Genomic DNA, 16,930 nt, shown 5'->3' on the forward strand with positions numbered 1-16,930 from the left:
TTTGTGTGGTAGGTTTAGGAATTATGGTTTGTTGACTGTCAATAATAGAGGCACCTAAATGACCAACCAAAAAGAGTTGTGTTGTGATAAAGGGTGCAATGGTGCGCAACTATATACTGAAAAATGTCACATACAGGCCTTATGGCACATATTACAAACCAATACAGAGTTACTTTATAGTTGGACACATGCAAAATGTTCATCTGTGGAGCAAAGTGTTCAGTGCAAGGTTCTGTAGTCCAAATTTAAAAAGTGACACTAAATCAACACAGATTTTCAAAATATGCTTTTCATTTATTTTTATTCTGATACCGTCAGAAATGTCTCAAACGTCAACGAAAGAATTTAGGCAACACTCCATGAATGTTTTTGATGAGGGAATAACATTTTAACATGCTAGAAAGCCAAGTAAAAAGACCATTTCCCATATTGACTTAACAAAATTAACTTCTAATGCACTTAAAAAAAATTTATTATTATTATTTTAAAAAGTTCTCTCATTCCTTTTCTTTTTCGACACAAACAGAACTATTTTTTTTTCCCACTCTTCACTCCTCTGATGCCCCCTGTGTCCCACCTTTATCCCGTAGCACCAGCTGCTTAGAGTGCCGAGGCTCTAAAGCAATAAAGCAGACTTGAACGAGCTCAGCATGGCTCTAATATCTGTCAGGCTGTTGCGGGGGGACCAGGCGGCTCTCAGAGCGCATGTTTTCCACCCGCTTTATTTCCCCTGTCGTCGCTCACGAGCTCATCAACCTGCGAGCAACAGTCCGCGTGTTAATAAAAAAACAAAACAAAAAAACGCTTTGTGATGAGTAGTGGAGTATGGACTGATATTTGAAAAGATATAAATAAATAAAAATCGATGACATGCACCTGTAGGACCTTTCTGGCCAGCGCTCCGGCCTGCGCCAATCGTCTGTCCGCTCCATTCAGGAATGAGAACGGCCTGACCGGCGCAGGGTGAATATGAAGCATCTCTCTTTGCTATTCTTAGGCGTGGACAGGGGCGCCGGTGCTAAAAATAGGCAGATCATTCCCAACTCCCCCCCCCCTGCTGTCAGTCTATTTTTACACAAGCTGAGGCCTTCCCAGGCTATGGCAGTCTTTTCTTAGATTATTATATAATAAACATGAGGCAGCGCTGCGAGTCAGAAGCAGAAGAAGTGCTCTGTCAGGCAGTCAAGAGTGAAATACGCAGCTCTGGTCAGAACAAACGTTCAGTAAGCGCATTAATGTCAGGTGAATCTCCTATGATTTCCTTGTTCCTGCCGTGTTCTCTGCTGCTCCTCCTAATCCTGCTGGCTGCTGATTGCTCCACCTGTGCTGCTGCCCATATAAACTCTGGACTGAAGTTATTTACCAAGGTACCAAGGCTCAGAGGAGGGGCTTCATTATTGAAGGCGGAGCTAGGTCCACCCAGGCATTTTGCACAGCTGAATGGTTGCCATGGAGATTAAGGGATTTCTCTTTCATGTCCGATTGAACCAAGGCAACACTCCAGCTTTGTTTTTGATGACGGAATAACATTATAACATGATGTAAAGCTCAATGTGTTGGCAGCAATGAAACACATCATAAAGTAAATGCAGACTAATAATATTGTAGAGTTGGAGTATATATTTATATATCCACCCAGTTTAAATAAATCATTAAAAGTACAAAACTTGAATACTGCATTCATGCAGATTTTTTTTTAAAATTACATTTAAATGGTGTGACTGTAAAAGAACTACGAATCAGATATGAAGGATTTAAAGGCAGAATGAACAGATACCCATGAAGAAACGCGACTGTTAAAGTAAAAACATGTCTGCTGGAGTCTTGGCAGAGTTTAACCAGCCGGTGGACAGCCTGTCAGCTCGCTGTCGCTGGAAACGAAGGGAAAATTAATGAGTTAGTCTTCAGGAAGACACAACATCATTAAACGGACGGGGGGAATAAACAGTAACTGTAAACATTACTGCCTAACTATTAAGACAGACAGCAGCTCTATGTGCAACATGGAGCAGGCGTACGGCTCCACGGAGGCCCCGACTGGCCGGAACCTGACGGAGCGATTCGGGTTTCAGAGCTTTCCTAATCTGATGGCAGATCTGTGGAAACGCCCAGCTGAATGTCTGAGAGGAGCCGCCGTGAACGGGCGACTCGACGGAGAAGGGAACCCTGACGTCGAGGGTTCTCTTCTTCTTATGAAGCTTTTCAGTGAGCTTCATGAATACTTGTGACAAGGATTCTACTGGGAAAATATGGAGTGGAATTTTGGGAATTCCTGGTCTGAACCAGAAGAGGAAAGGGAAAGAGTTTGGAAAAATCTTCCAGACTCTGTTCCTGATCCTGCTGTGAGAAATTCCTTTTTTTCTTTGTTTTCCTTCTTTCTGTCCTTTTGTTCTTCCTAGTGTTCTTCCTTTTGTCTGTCCATCCTCTCCTCCCTTGTTCACTTCCTTCTTTACATATTTCTTTATGTCCTTCTTTCCCACCTTCCTTCCTTGTATCCTTCTTCTTCCTAGCCTTTTTCTTTCCTACCTTCCTTCTTTACTGTCTTCTTTCCTTATACATTGCTTCCTTCCTTTAGTCCTTTCCCTTTCCTTCATTCTTGCTTCCTTCTTTCTTTCCTCCCCCTTTCCTTCCTTCCTTTTTTGCATCCTCCCTTTCTTCCTTTCCTTCCTTCCCTCCCTTCTTGTGTCCTTCATTCCTTCATTGATTCCTTCCTTTCTTGCACCCTTCCTATTTTTCATTTCTTCTTCCCTTCCTCTCTTCTTCCTTCCTTTCCTTCTTCCTAAGTATAAGCTAATTCATTTAGGAGACGTGTTATTAGTTGAGGATAAATCAGCCAGACATTTACTTTAACTAGGCCACAGCTAGAAAATCCTGGAGGAAGTGAATCCTCCCTTGGTATGACACAAAGCGATGACAAGTCGTTGTCATTTTAAGTCTCTATTATTTCAGTTCTGTTGAATATCCGACACTTGAAGGAGACCGTGCTCCTCGGCGCCGTCAGCTAATTAATTAAAAGCTGCATGCTAATGTGAGAGCTGAGGGGAGAAAACTGGAGCAGGAATCTGGCAGCTCTGTCTATCTGATCAGTTAACAATCACATCCAGCTTAATCAGCACTTCAGCTGACAACTATATTCAAAAATATCGCTTTGTCAGTTTTTTTTATACACAGGATAACTTCAAGTTTGCGTTTTTCTTAAATGTACCGAGTGAAAGCGGCTACTTGGTTAGAGGCAGTTCACTCGCCCAGGCCAAACGTTTGACTTGCTCACGTCATTCGCAAACCATTTATAGTCGTGAAAAAATGTAGGATGCCTAATGAAAGTTTTGGTTTTTTATTGGATTATGTTTAAATATTGAACCCTTTCCACTAAGTGAATGAAAGATTTCAGTAGAAATGTATTTTCTCCTCAGGAAATAGTTAGGACACCCTTAATATCTAGAGTTAGCTCTTTAGGCTAAAATAAAGTCACTGGGACTTCCTCGTAGCATTTTACTAAGAGGTGGAACTACATACTAGGAGGGTCAGAGAGTGGGTTGAAATTAATCAAACAGGTCATATATTAATAACGCAAAATATTCTGTTCTTCTAGTATACGTATCTGAATAACATGCTTTCTTACAATCATCATATTTTTTCTGTCCCTATAAACACGTCCCTGCTGGAGGGCAAAAAGCTGCTTGCCAACGATGATCATTGGTTTTAACTGTCAAGTTGTCAACATAATGTGTTAAATCTTAAAAGTTATGATACATAAATGGAAAAGGGATGCAGTGGATTGCTACTAATTGCCAACACTAGACAACTAAATAATAAGGTCAGGAAAAAGTCTTAATTGGTAAAAAATAGTGAAAGAGAGGGAAGAAGGTCAGTTATGCTAGCTTGACTTTGAAAAGCTAGCAGTGGATGTGCTGTGGAATTTGGTGTGTTTCTCTTTAGTTAAAGAAAAAGGTGACCCATACTGCAGCTCTCTGGCAGATCATCAGTAGAGCAGGTGTTTAAATTAGCTAATCAAATCCGTATTTTTGTCCACATGCAACCTATGTCCAACCTTTATTTGGTAGTGTGAATGGCCCAATTTGTATCTTTTGACCCCCCAAAAAATCCAATTTGTGCCACTTCCATAGGTGGCAGTCAATTGGATCTGATTATTTTCAAGTTCAAACAGTCGTGTCGCATTTTATCCGACTGTACATCACTGATGTGAGACATGCAACATTGTTCTGCTCCAGAAGAAGCCAGACACGCTAAATCCAGACATAAACAGTGGTCTTTGAAGACACAGGTTTCTTTCTAATAAAGAATGGAACATGTTATCACAATATGACAACATGCCCTGTGACAGACTAGTGACCTGGGTTTACCCCGGCTCTCACCAAAAAATGTTCGCTGGAGATAGCACCAGCAACCCTCCCGATCCCTCTAGGGACAAGGGTGTTAGAAAATGGATGGATGGATGGATGGATGGATGGATGGATGGATGGATGGATGGATGGATGGATGGATGGATGGATGGATGGATGGATGGATGGATGGATGGATGGATGGATGGATGGATGGATGGATGGATGGATGGATGGATGGATGGATGGATGGATGGATGGATGGATGGATATTATAATATTTTAATTGCATGGATTTGGGATAAACCAATATTTAAACCAATCCTGTTGCCTCTGTGGATTGCAAAAAGAGCAGACAAGACTTTTACCAAGTGTCTGCATCCTTTATGGAATTATTTATCTTAAATTCACTTGTGTCAACGTTTTATTTTTAGCTGTGGAAATCGATTTGAATTTGTAATTGAGTTCATTTCAGGGTCTGTAATTAATTGCACTTTAATCAAAGACCATTTATCGACAAAAATAAACATTTTCAGTTCAACACCCCTGTTTGCTGCTAAATTATTGACTAAATAGACGTATGAACTCAATAACAAATATATTTATTGTTTTTATCTATTATTTAACCATCAGATTTTTTAAAAGTGCTATTATACCAACTCAACTTTAAAGTGTTTTGGGATCTCCTGATTATTCATGGAAGTTCTTTAGAAATGTGGACCGACATCAGCCTTGGGGACGTCTGTGCTGCTGCTACATGTTTAGCATAGAGATGTTACATTAGGCTTGAATAACGTCACTCATTGACCAACTCTTTTAGCACAACAACAGTCATTTCCAGCATCCAATCAGATCATTTTTCAAAGCAAAAATGAACCTCCAGTAGACCCAAAGGAGTGACTTTGCCATCCGTTGTTGTTTGTGGATGTGGCTGGTGCGTCAGATTTACGGGCGTACCACACAAACATGCGAATATAAAGATGAGGCAAATACTTTTTCACAACTAGTCTTTGCAACCCTGTTGTTACACATTTATCATTGTTATATTTTCACCCCTAACATATTTGTTTTGTATATTGTTTGTTTTTGAGGATAAATGATCTTTTTTTTTTTTTTACATAAAAACCAGCCATTTTACAGGCATATGTAGTTTTTTTTAAAAAAGCCACTGTATAGCAGAAGGAAAGTGATGGAGTCTGTGTGACCCCTAGTGGACAAAATCCCCAGAAACAATGCAGTCGGCTGTAGATTCACCATGTTGCTCATTCTGCACCATAACCGTAGATGGTCCACCGAGATTGTAAAGTTGCATTCAACACAGCTGCCAATCAGCATTTAAATCAGAGCGCCCAACCTCTCATCTGTACATACATTATACAACAGAGGAAGGTGATCTGAGAGACCGAACCTTTTGCACGCAGGTGAGTTATTATATTACAGACGAATATGACAAAAACTAAAGCCCAGCTCTAAGTGTGCAACAAAATCAGAGGGGCCAGTTTTCCACGGCAGAGAAACTCACAGCTGACCGCTTCTGTCATCTGACCGCCAGACTGGACTGAGGGGAGGATCACATGACAAGACACGCTCAGTTGGCCAATATATGCGCGAGGCAGCCTCACCGCCTCCCAACATCAAGCTCTGGCATCAAACGGACAGCAGATTGCATTTAAATGGACAAACCACGTAAGAATAAAAGCAGACGCTGGAGGACTGACTGCGCCATGTTGCATCGACACCGTGCACCTTGCGCGCGCAAATTGAGATGAGCAAGTACAGGCGATAAATGATTAATGGTCAATTTCCCGGTGAGTCTCTGAAATATTGAGAGACAGCCCAGGCGTGTAATGCAATGTAAATGGGTCTATTTTTAGCACAGAGGAAGTCATGTGGAACGTGCTGTTGGGTGGTGGGTGGTTGCGGGGAGTGGGGGTTTCTTTACTCTTACGGCTTTTAGAGGCATAAGACATGGGACAAAGGATGGGCAGAAATAAGCACTCCACCCACATTTGCATGTACAGCCACTTTTCATGTGGAGTATTAAACTTTCAGATACACAGAAAGGGAAATGGAATAAATTATTTCCACACTGGGAAATAGATGGAAAGTCCCTGCTCTCAACCACCACCACCTCCAGCCCCCCAGCTCCCCACGCATCCCCTGTGGCCTCCTACGCCTATGAAACCTTCTCCTCTCACTTTGCCTCATGAGATTGTTAGAAAGTGAAAGGGAGGGGAAGTGACATGCTAAGACCTCTTTTTTTATGATTCTGAGGAGACGGAGGGGAGTTTGGCGGAGTGTCATGGCAGCTGATGGGGGAGAAGGCAGGCGGTCGCCTCACACCATCCAGCAGATGTTTTCATTAATCCCCAACTCAAAGCAAACTTTGAAGTGGTGGCATTATGAGTTTTCCAGGCAGTTAATTCACTGCATTGCCTTCTGTTATAAAAATGCTGTTTATCTCAAATATCACTGAAAAAAATGTTACTTTGTAATTTAACACCTTGTTATTGGTTCTCTGTCTCTTTAAAAGCTCCTGCTCTTTCTGAAGCTCTGCCTTCAGAAAGTCATCATAACATGGCTCCTCTTTTAACCCTTTAATAATGTTTTTATCAGCGTTTCACTGAGAAGTAACTGGTATAATGAGCTCAGCAGACTTCACCAGGTGTTTGCTAATTCCTGCTGGCTAGTCTGAAGGAGCTGAGAGAGGGAGTCACGGGGGAGGGCTGCTCTGTGAGGCAGAAATTCGGAAGTTTTGAAACTGGAGCTTTGAGGAAGAGCTTGAAGGCGGCGTTTGGCCTACCTAGGTGTTTTGCATGAGAGACTAAAACATTCCTCAAACTTTCGGCATTTCTTACTAAATTCTCCAAAAATGTAGAAAAGTTATTTAGTTAAACTTGATTAATGCCTCCAAAAGTACAAACTCTTTTTCTGATTGTTCAGATCTAGAACAACAGAATTGGTACAGATGTCAGAAAAGCAAAGATGAATTCCCAAGACCAGTGGTTCCCAAACTTTTTCTCCTGGGCCCCCCCAGTGGTTTCCAAACTATTTCTGGGCCCCCCTATGGCTTACAAATAGCTGTCTGGTTGAACAATGTGTGTGAGCGAAGGGGGTGGGGGGTGGATTCTTAGAGACTCCCTGTTATACTCAGCACCGGCTCCAGATGAACAAGGGGGGGGGGGCAACTTTTTGAGGGGCAAATTGAATCGTAGCTGAACATAGACAACAACACCAGTAGCCTACAAGCTACTTGTTTACAAGCTTAAGTTGCTGTATTGATATTAGCTAGTCATCTTTTAGCTAACATCACCTTCATTCAACAGCTTTGCTCAACAGTCTGTTAGTTTGGGGGGGAAACTGTGAAAAGTTCTTTGTGTTTTGCTGGTTTGCTGCCATGATTCTAACACACCTGCGTAGCTCCGCACAGCAGCAGGTCTCCTTCACTGCCGCACAGGCGTAAACCCAGCGCGAGCGTCGTAGCGCTCATGTTACGCTAAAGGCGGCTCGGAAAAAAAGGTTACGACATGTTAACAACGGATTAAACAGTTTTAACTGCTGATAAAAGTGACAGAGGACACAGATATGGGAAGTGCGGAAGCCCCTACTGTATCAAATTGCAAATTGACAGAGGAATAACCGAGAGTTGGCCATTCTAAGGTAAAAACCCAGCGCATACAGCGTTCATGTTTTTTTGTTTTTGTTTTCATGTCCCCCCCCCCAAGGGGGCGCGCCCCACAGTTTGGGAGCCTTTGCCCTAGACTAAAATAAATTTATAGTTACGATGTTTCTTGATTTTAAAAAAGTGTTAAACACAATCATTCAAGTCATATTTTTTAAACCAATTGCAAAAATAGGAAATGGGAGAGCCTTAAGAAGCTTCTTCTGCATCACCTTTCCATATTTAGTTTCTTTTGTTTGGCTGCTTGTCACAAACATCTCCAAATTTTAATTAGAAGCTCAGCAGCAGTGTGAATATTAAACTCCTCAACAAGCCATATAACAGTTGGTTCTTTCACTTTCTTTGAGTCTTTTACAGTTTCCAGTCTTCATTAGAAGTGAAACACATGAAGAAATTATCGAATGAATTGTGAGGGAAAATACTCTTTCTTGGATGGTCTCAGTATTGTGGTTTTAAATAATGAGCAGCCAGACAAGTGAATAAATTATTTTTGATGTATGATAAGAGAAATAAAAGTCTTTGGTTCACACAACAGAAGCAGATTACTGTGATTTGCATTAACTTAACCTGTTCTATGTTTTTAACCCTCCTCCTAGTGTGATGCTCAGTAGGAGCGTAGCAGATGTCGCGGTCAGACAGCTGCGAAATGTCCTGTCAGACTCTCAGTTCCTGAAACCACACATACACACAAACACAAAACTTGCAAAAGTACACACAAGCTCAGTGCAACCCCACTGGACCGCCCACAAGGTAAAAAGCTCATGGGGCTCAAATGACGAGCTCCGTCTCTTAAGACCGTGTGAGAGTTAAACATATTTTTCTTTGCTAACTGATTGTTTTCTTCTACCTGAGCTGTGTCCTGCTGCGAGGAAGTTATTCATGCTTCACAGTAGTGGTTCAGATATCAAATGTCATGACACAGAAAGAAACTCTTGAAGATTTCTCAGTGTGTATTACTTTCAGTTTATTTGAGTTCATTAATAAGGAGCTATCAGATTTTTTTTTTAGCTGTTAAAATGTCAGCTCTCAGCATGTTGAAACTAGGCTGTGATTTTCCACCTGAAAAGTGCTCAGTGGGTACGACTCAGAGATACTGACATTAGGCTCAATAATTACTTTAAATGTCCCCCTCCAGTATTTTGTGGGGGTTGGGAAATGAGTTTTATTAAAGCTTGTAACATGAGCCTGGCACTTTATGGTGAAAATCCTTCATACATTAAATTGTTTGGCTGTTTGTTTTGTGCGTATAATTAATACATCTGTTCCAAGGGAACAAAAACAATCTTAGTAATACAAACCCATTCAATCCATTAAAAAGGTTTGTTTCAACTCACCAAGTGAAACACATTATTTATGTTAATTACACACACAGGTTAATTATGACTATTTTTTGTTCTCAGTAAAAGCAAACGCCACATGTATAAATAAATAAAAATTTAATAGAGCAACATGAGGTTAATGAAGGTATGCTCAATACTTGCTTAAATGTTCATTTCATTTTCAGGCAGAGAGTAAATGTGTCTCCCTCTGGTGGCACTAAGGTGTATTGTAACTTTTATTTCTAGTCACATTTGGGCCAATCTTAGATATTGTCAATTTCCTAAAATAATGGCCTAAGTCATTTTTTGCCAAAAGTGATTATTTATTTATTTTTTCCCTAAGTCATTTTCTGGGGAAAAAAAAAAAAAAAAAAAAAAGGTCATGTTGTGAATATAACAGTGCACTGTTGTAAACTATTTCTAAAGTTTTGATGATAAGTTTTGTAAATTGTAATTATGGAAGATCAATGATAAAGGACTGGACAAGATTCATATTTATGCATTTACTGTATTTTGTTAACAGACCATGTCCTTGTGATGCAGAAAGGAAAATACATCACTGCACAGAACAAAGGGAAAACGATAAAACCACAATTGGGAACTTCAGACAATCTCCTATACCTCCTGCCTGAGCTACTATTGTCATCTGAAGAAATGCACCGCTGCCAATCAGAAACAACCAATCAGAGCCAGGAGGCGGGGCTTATCGCTGACAACTCATCTCATGTTCTCACTGCTAAATGTGCTAATGGTGGAGAAACAACTCACTGTTACAAGAAAATCGTTTATCTGCTATCAATGGTGGCTATGCTACTTAGCTTTAGCGTTTATATCAGGCTCTGCTGATGGGGAGAAACTATCGCAGAAAGCAAGTGGGAGGCGGGAGGGTGAGTGGTGCAAACGGTCGTGATTGACAGCACTAAGACCCGCCTCCTGGCTTTGATTGGTTGTATCTAGCTAGCACTGAGAAAAGGCAGAGCAATTCGATTTTCTCACAAATTATCTGTCTCGCATTATAATGCCAAAACATAGAGACAATTTCAAAAACTATAGATATAGCAACAGAAAGGATATGCAGGATGAGTAAAACTGCAAATACCAGCAGGAATGTAGAGATTTATTAATTTGTTGGGAGTGGTGACGTTTTAAGGTCTTAAAGGGGCAGTATTATACAAAATTGACTTTTCTTAGCTTTATATCTCGTTAAAATGTTACTCCCTCATGAAAAACAAACATGGAGTGTCGCCTTGATTCTTTCATGAATGTTTAAGAAATCCTTTAATCTCTATGGAAACCATTCAGATGTGCATAGTGCTTGATGGGACCTAGCTCTGTCTTCGAGGATGAAGCTCCTCCTCTGAGCTGCACTTTCCAAGCTTCCACCTTACAGAGCAGCTCTCCCCCACGACTTCCTCACTCTGCTCCTTCAGACTAGCCAGCAGCAATTAGCAAACACCTGATGGAACTGTGCATCTGCTGAGCTCTTTGCACAAGCTACTTCTCTGAAGGCAAAGTTTTTAAAGAGACACAGTCCCAATTTCAAGGTGTTAAATCAAGAAGTCAAATTTCTTTTAAGTCTTATTTGATATATGTCACATTTAGAGAAAAAAAAGGGATCTATGGAAGAGTTCCAATAGCAAAACTTCTGCTGACCAAAATTAACCTGACGTATGGAGGAATTTAATTGCTTAAAGTCAAAATCATCTTGAATCTGAGTGCAAGATTTCACATCTTTGCTATTAAAACTTGAAATGCTCGCTATCAAAGCTCTAGTTTTCTTTCCAATATATTCTGTTGACACTCAGCTGTGATGCTGCTTGCATGGGGGAGGATATGTTCTCTTCCATATTAATGCCAGATTTATTCTTGATTTCTGTGTGGCTTTTGAAATGCTTGTTTCTTTGAGCAGAGTAAAACAAAATAAAGAAACCTTCAAACCTGGCAAATGGCTTTGGGTAACTTGGCTCTATCTGCAGCTGGGCAGTGAACAGATAACCCCATGCTTCATCAGCATGTTCTTTTCCTGTTTTCCAGGAAGCAGATAAGTGTGACTGACAGGTGTGCCAGTTTCTGGGGGGTGGGGGTTAACGTGGGAACAGACCACCTGAACCACTGTGGTAAATAGAGCTTAGATGAGCCGATGCCTCACAGTCTGAACTATCCAGACAGGATGAGAGGTTTTTGGTTTCTGGTGGTGCTTGTGTCTGTAGCCAGATCTGAGCGGCTCTTCACTGGGTGAGTTTGACGTTTAAAACTAGCAGTGGCCTTTGTTTCAGCTTTAGTTTTGGCATGAACAGAATGTATTAATTAAACTCATTAACAAACTGTTAAAATATTAATAAATAGCTGAATCAGCATTCTGTAAGTAGTTCTTAAAATTAAATAATATTGAACATCTTTTCACACTGGTGTCTGGAGTCTAGATGGCCACATGAAAAGCCACGGCAGGCTGGATTTGGCCCCTGGGCCTTAAATTTGTCACATGTTCCTAGAGACTGTTTCAAGGACACAGTATAAAATATTTTCCAACCAAATAGAATCACTTTATAGCACAATCAAATAACTATGATAACTTCAGTTGTAAAAAAATAATAATAATAATAATAATAATAAAAAAAGCTATATCAGCTTACAAGAAAATTTGACTTTGTAATTTAACACCTTGAAATTGGACCTCTGTCTCTTTAAGAAGCTCCTGCTCTTTTTGAAACTTCAGGAAGTCATCACAACATGGCTCCTCTATTAGCCCTTTAACAACCTTTTTGTCCGTATTGCACTGAGAAGTAGCTGGTATAATGAGTTCAGCAGCTACACAGTGGCGCCGGGTGTTTGCTAATTGCTGCTGGCTAGTCTGAAGGAGCTGAGTGGAGGGCTCTTGAAGTAGGTCGTCCTTTTGGATTGTAGAGCAGTATAGAAGAAAAAAGTGAGGAAAAAGTGTTCCGTTTGTCCTCTGCTAGTCTAAATGTATAGCAGCATATCTACATTGATGTGTTGAACAATTATTTATTGGTGATCAATTGAGTCAACCTGCTAACCTACTGCTGATTTGCCACGAGGCAACCATTTAAGAAGACATGAAATTGACTGGATCAGATTTGTTTCAGTGACCAGGTCATCAGAGTCGACGCCCAGTCGGAGGAACAGATCAAGCTGCTGCAGATTCTGGAGTCTGAGGAAAAATGGAATGTATGTAAACACACACTACACACACATTTCACACAATCCAACACAGTCATCCATATTTAGCCTCTCTTAGCTGCATGTTGGACTGTTTTATGTTTCACCTTTATTGCATTAAATCACAGATAAGCTTTTTCTGTCCTTTTTTTCTTTTCTTTACATTTTCTTTTAGCTTAATTAAGTAATTATCTCTTACTTGCGCACGAGAGTATGAGGATTTTCCGAATGGCTCATCTGGTATTTGTCTGGGGGCATAAAGTTTGTTCAAAAGAACATAAAAATTCAGACTGAAAAAAATCTGAAATGTAGTTTTAAATGTTTCTTTTTTCACATTCTTTTTTTTCAGTTTCAAATTTCTTTTTCTTTTGAACAAACTTTACGGCCCTAATTTAGCTCCATAAGGCACTCCCTCCTAACCACACTTCAAATGAAAAAACAGCAGATCTGTAAATCAACCTAAGCTGCTGTGCTCAAACTACAGGTGTCAATCATCTCCTTCCCACTGACTCTCTGATTCCAGCTGGACTTCTGGCGCCACCCGGTGTCCACGGAGCTTCCCATTGACGTCAGAGTACCCCGCAGCCTCCTTGGTGCCGTGAAGGAGTACCTGCACGCCCACAGCATCCCTTTCACTGTCATGATTGACGACGTCCAGGTTGGTAGTCCTCAGAGGTTTACTGGTTGACTCGGAGGGTGACTTGAAGTCACGTGTTAACGATGACTTCATGTTAAGTGTGAGCTTGACATCGTCTTCCCTGAACATTCAGGAGCTGCTCGATCAGGAGAAAGCTGAGATGAGGGAGAACCTTATCAGGGAGCGTAACACCAAGGACTTCAACTTTGCAGCCTATCATCCTCTGGACACGGTACGACTCACACATCGGCAAATCGTTTATTTATTTATTCTGGCTGAAATAAACTCCAAATTCACAATTGTGAACTGTAATCGATGACTTTCATGTCTCCACAATGTGATGGAATGGAAAAGTTTTACAGCTCGAGCTGTTGCTGAAAGGTTTCCTCTAAAAAGATCTCTCTGACTGTGACCATGGAAACTGTGCTGGTGATTTGACATCACTTGCTACAATGTAATAACAGTCAATTTTGTGCTGTACTTCTTTCCACATTTTGTAGTGTATATAACTCTTTTGTCTCCCTTAAAAAAAAGAAGAAGCAAAAACCAATGTGACCACTATCATGTTTTACTGTTCGGTTTGTATTTTCATTGTCGGGCAGTGTTAGCCACATACGGCATTTTGCATGTAGGTTAAAGTTTAGTCTCGTGTGACCAGAGCGCCTCTTTACTGTGTTCCTTACATGGCTTGAGAAAAACTACAATCTGGACTTTGTGTGGCATTTTTTCAACAATGCCTTACCTGTCTTTGTGTGCTATCAAACAGGCTACATGTTTTTGTTGGTCTCAGGTTTTGATCCATCTCCATACAGATCTACAGCTGGATGGACACGCTGGTGGCTCAGCACCCAAACCTGGTGACTAAGCTGGAAATCGGCAGATCTTATGAGAACAGACCCATGTACGTCCTCAAGGTAGGGAAATTGTTGGCTTTGCTTTCATTAGACAACACAATTAGCTTGCGCAGACACCCTGTACCATAACTTCCTTTAAATCAATATGTTTGCTAACTTTGTATTTAGTTCAGCACTGGAGGCACCAATCGCCCTGCTATCTGGATGGACTTGGGTATTCACTCCAGGGAGTGGGTTTCTCAGGCCACTGGAGTGTGGACGGCCAACCAGGTACAAAACGCCATTGCCGATACGTGGGTCTCTATAAGTCTCGCCTGATCTATGTGGTGTGTTTATGAATAATTGTGTTAAATCAGTACATTGTGCTCTCACCCAGATCGCCACTGATTATGGCACTGATGCCTCTCTGACCTCCGTTCTGAACACCATGGACATTTACATGCTTATTGTGGCCAACCCTGATGGTTATGTTTTCTCCCACACCAATGTAAGAAACCACCACTGCTTCAAATTACTGTTTTCCTGTTAGAATTTAGATTGAGTGTTCCCGCAGCTACAGTCGTACCTCTCCTTTTTCTCCATTTTTTAAATAAAAGGGACACCATTACGTAAAATTGACTTTTTAAAACTTTACATCATGTTATTCCCTCATTAAAAACATACCTGGAGTGTTGCTTTGACTCTTTCATGCATATTTGAGAAATTGTTTAATCTCCCTTGGCAAAAATTAAGCTAGGCAAAACTCCTAGGTGGACCTAGCCCCACCTTCCAGGATGAAGTTCCTCCTCTGAGCTGCAGTTTCCAGGCTTCCAAGCTTCCCTCCACCACGACTCCCCCACTCAGCTCCTTCAGGCTAGCCAACAGCAATTAGCAAACACTTGGTGGAACTGTGCATCTACTGAGCTCATTGTATAAGCTACTTCTCAGTGAAATGTTGGTAAAAACATTATTAAAGGGTTAATAGAAGAGCCTTGTGGTGATGACTACCTGGAGGTGGAGTTTCATAAAGAGCTGGAGTTACTTAAAGAGACAGAGACCCAATTTCAAGGCATTAAATTACAAAGCCAAATTTCTTTTAAAGTCATATTTGATATATACAACATTTTTATAACAATTGAAGGAAACATAGTTACTTGATTGTGCTATAAAATGGCACTATATGCTTGGGCATAATACTGCCCCTATAAAGAGCTTAATAAAATACTCTTTAGCTATATTTTGAAGTTGACATCCAAAGAGGAAAAGAGGATACACACTGACTTGTGCTGTGGGATTTACAGGACCGGATGTGGCGTAAGACGCGTTCTCCAAACTCAGGCTCTTCGTGTGTCGGAGTTGATCCCAACAGGAACTGGGATGCAGGATTTGGTGGTCAGTTATTTTCAGTTACAGCAGCATCCTTGAATTTGTTTAACATAACCAGGATTTGTTTTCAGTCCAGATCAGTGATTTAAAAAACGGGAGAATACATATTAATGAAGGTTAGCATGTAATTAAGTAAGATTATAGCCAAGAGGCTAATTTCCATGCATGTTTCCATCCAAACTTTTGTGTCCAGGCCCCGGTTCCAGTTCCTCTCCCTGCTCTGATTCCTATAGTGGCCTTTTTGCTCACTCTGAGATTGAGGTGAAGAACATTGTGAACCTGGTCCAGAGCCACGGCAACTTCAAGTCCTTCATCTCCGTCCACGCCTACTCCCAGCTCCTCATGTACCCCTACGGCTACACCTGCGGGAGCGCTGCTGATCAGGCTGAACTGGTATGAAATTAGGCTCTAGAGTAATCCAGGAGAGGGAACACTGAAGATAAACCTTAAACTTACACCTTTATGTCAAAAAAATTCCTTTTAAGGTAGGACCTCAAACAAATGTTTGAGGTTGCCGGCTGTATCTGTTCACATGCCAACTGATCTTGAGTCTTTCAGTTTAATTTACTACAAGACCTGGAAAAGCACAGGAATGTCTCATCGGCTGTTGCAAAAGCTAAAAGTTTACTCCACTTAACAACCACCTTAACTTCACCGTAGTAGCACAAATATTGTTAGATTTTCTTGTGAATATGTAGATAAAACAAACTCGACTATAGAGCGGTACACTACGGATCCTACTACATCATACCTAGCCTTATTTACATTCTTTCAGCTGTTAAAATCATACTACGTTTTATAAGACCTGCATTGTTTCTGGCCAATACTTTACACAATTGTACTTTTGCGCTCAGGACTCTGTTGCCCGTGCTGCGGTGCAGAAGCTCACGTCCCTCTACGGCACCACATACAAGGTTGGAAACATCTGCAACATCATCTGTAAGTAACACTTTCCCTCAGAGCAACATTTCAAACCCTACTACTAATATATGAACATGTTTGCCATCTTCTTCTTCTCTTTTCAGATCAAGCCAGCGGTGGGAGCATTGACTGGTCCTACGATGTGGGCATCAAATACTCTTTTGCCTTTGAGCTGAGGGACACTGGTTGGTATGGTTTCGTCCTTCCTGCCAATCAGATTATCCCGACTGCCTCAGAGACTTGGTTAGCCCTGAAGCACATCATGGAGTATGTTCGTGACCACCCATATTAGTGGGCTATTGATTCTGAAACCAATAAAGCTACTTTTTCTCTCAGTGTCTGTTGTGTCTTTGTGTTTTAAGGTTGTATTTAACACATTTGTTATCGGGCTTATGGCACCAGTAGGATTGATGCAAGTAGGGTCGCCACCTTTCAGAAATCAAAATCACTGCAGCGGCAACGTGTTGGTTAGTCTGTGTTACCCAGAAAGCAGTTGGGCATATTATTGCAACACCAACACCGTGAGTGAAACAATGACTGGGGCAGCCTACTATATAAAGTACTCAGGGACCACTTCATTATTACTACATATACACATAACAAATCATGTCACGCACAATACGGGATGAGTG

At 41.0% G+C, this 16,930-nt stretch overlaps 1 protein-coding gene and 1 long non-coding RNA gene across 2 annotated transcripts; one reads left to right on the forward strand and one right to left on the reverse strand.

Moving 5' to 3' along the window:
• Window positions 1–282: 282 nt before the first annotated feature.
• On the reverse strand, window positions 283–1,241 carry LOC145551918 (uncharacterized). The gene is made up of 2 exons (XR_014087796.1): window positions 877–1,241; window positions 283–756 (listed from the first exon to the last, which is right to left on the reverse strand). It is a non-coding gene; the product is annotated as an uncharacterized LOC145551918 (long non-coding RNA).
• Window positions 1,242–11,440: 10,199 nt separating this feature from the next.
• On the forward strand, window positions 11,441–16,633 carry cpa4 (carboxypeptidase A4). Its single transcript, XM_008410844.3, has 11 exons — window positions 11,441–11,579; window positions 12,449–12,530; window positions 13,045–13,179; window positions 13,292–13,390; window positions 13,971–14,072; window positions 14,181–14,282; window positions 14,389–14,499; window positions 15,293–15,383; window positions 15,571–15,770; window positions 16,232–16,316; window positions 16,403–16,633. Exons 1-11 carry the CDS (start codon window positions 11,485–11,487, stop codon window positions 16,588–16,590), a joined length of 1,290 nt encoding a protein of 429 aa, XP_008409066.3. The 5' UTR covers window positions 11,441–11,484; the 3' UTR covers window positions 16,591–16,633.
• Window positions 16,634–16,930: the final 297 nt, after the last annotated feature.

Source organism: Poecilia reticulata, chromosome 6 (assembly GCF_904066995.2).
Source record: "Poecilia reticulata chromosome 6, P_reticulata-male-v2, whole genome shotgun sequence".
Lineage (NCBI taxonomy): Eukaryota > Metazoa > Chordata > Actinopteri > Cyprinodontiformes > Poeciliidae > Poecilia > Poecilia reticulata.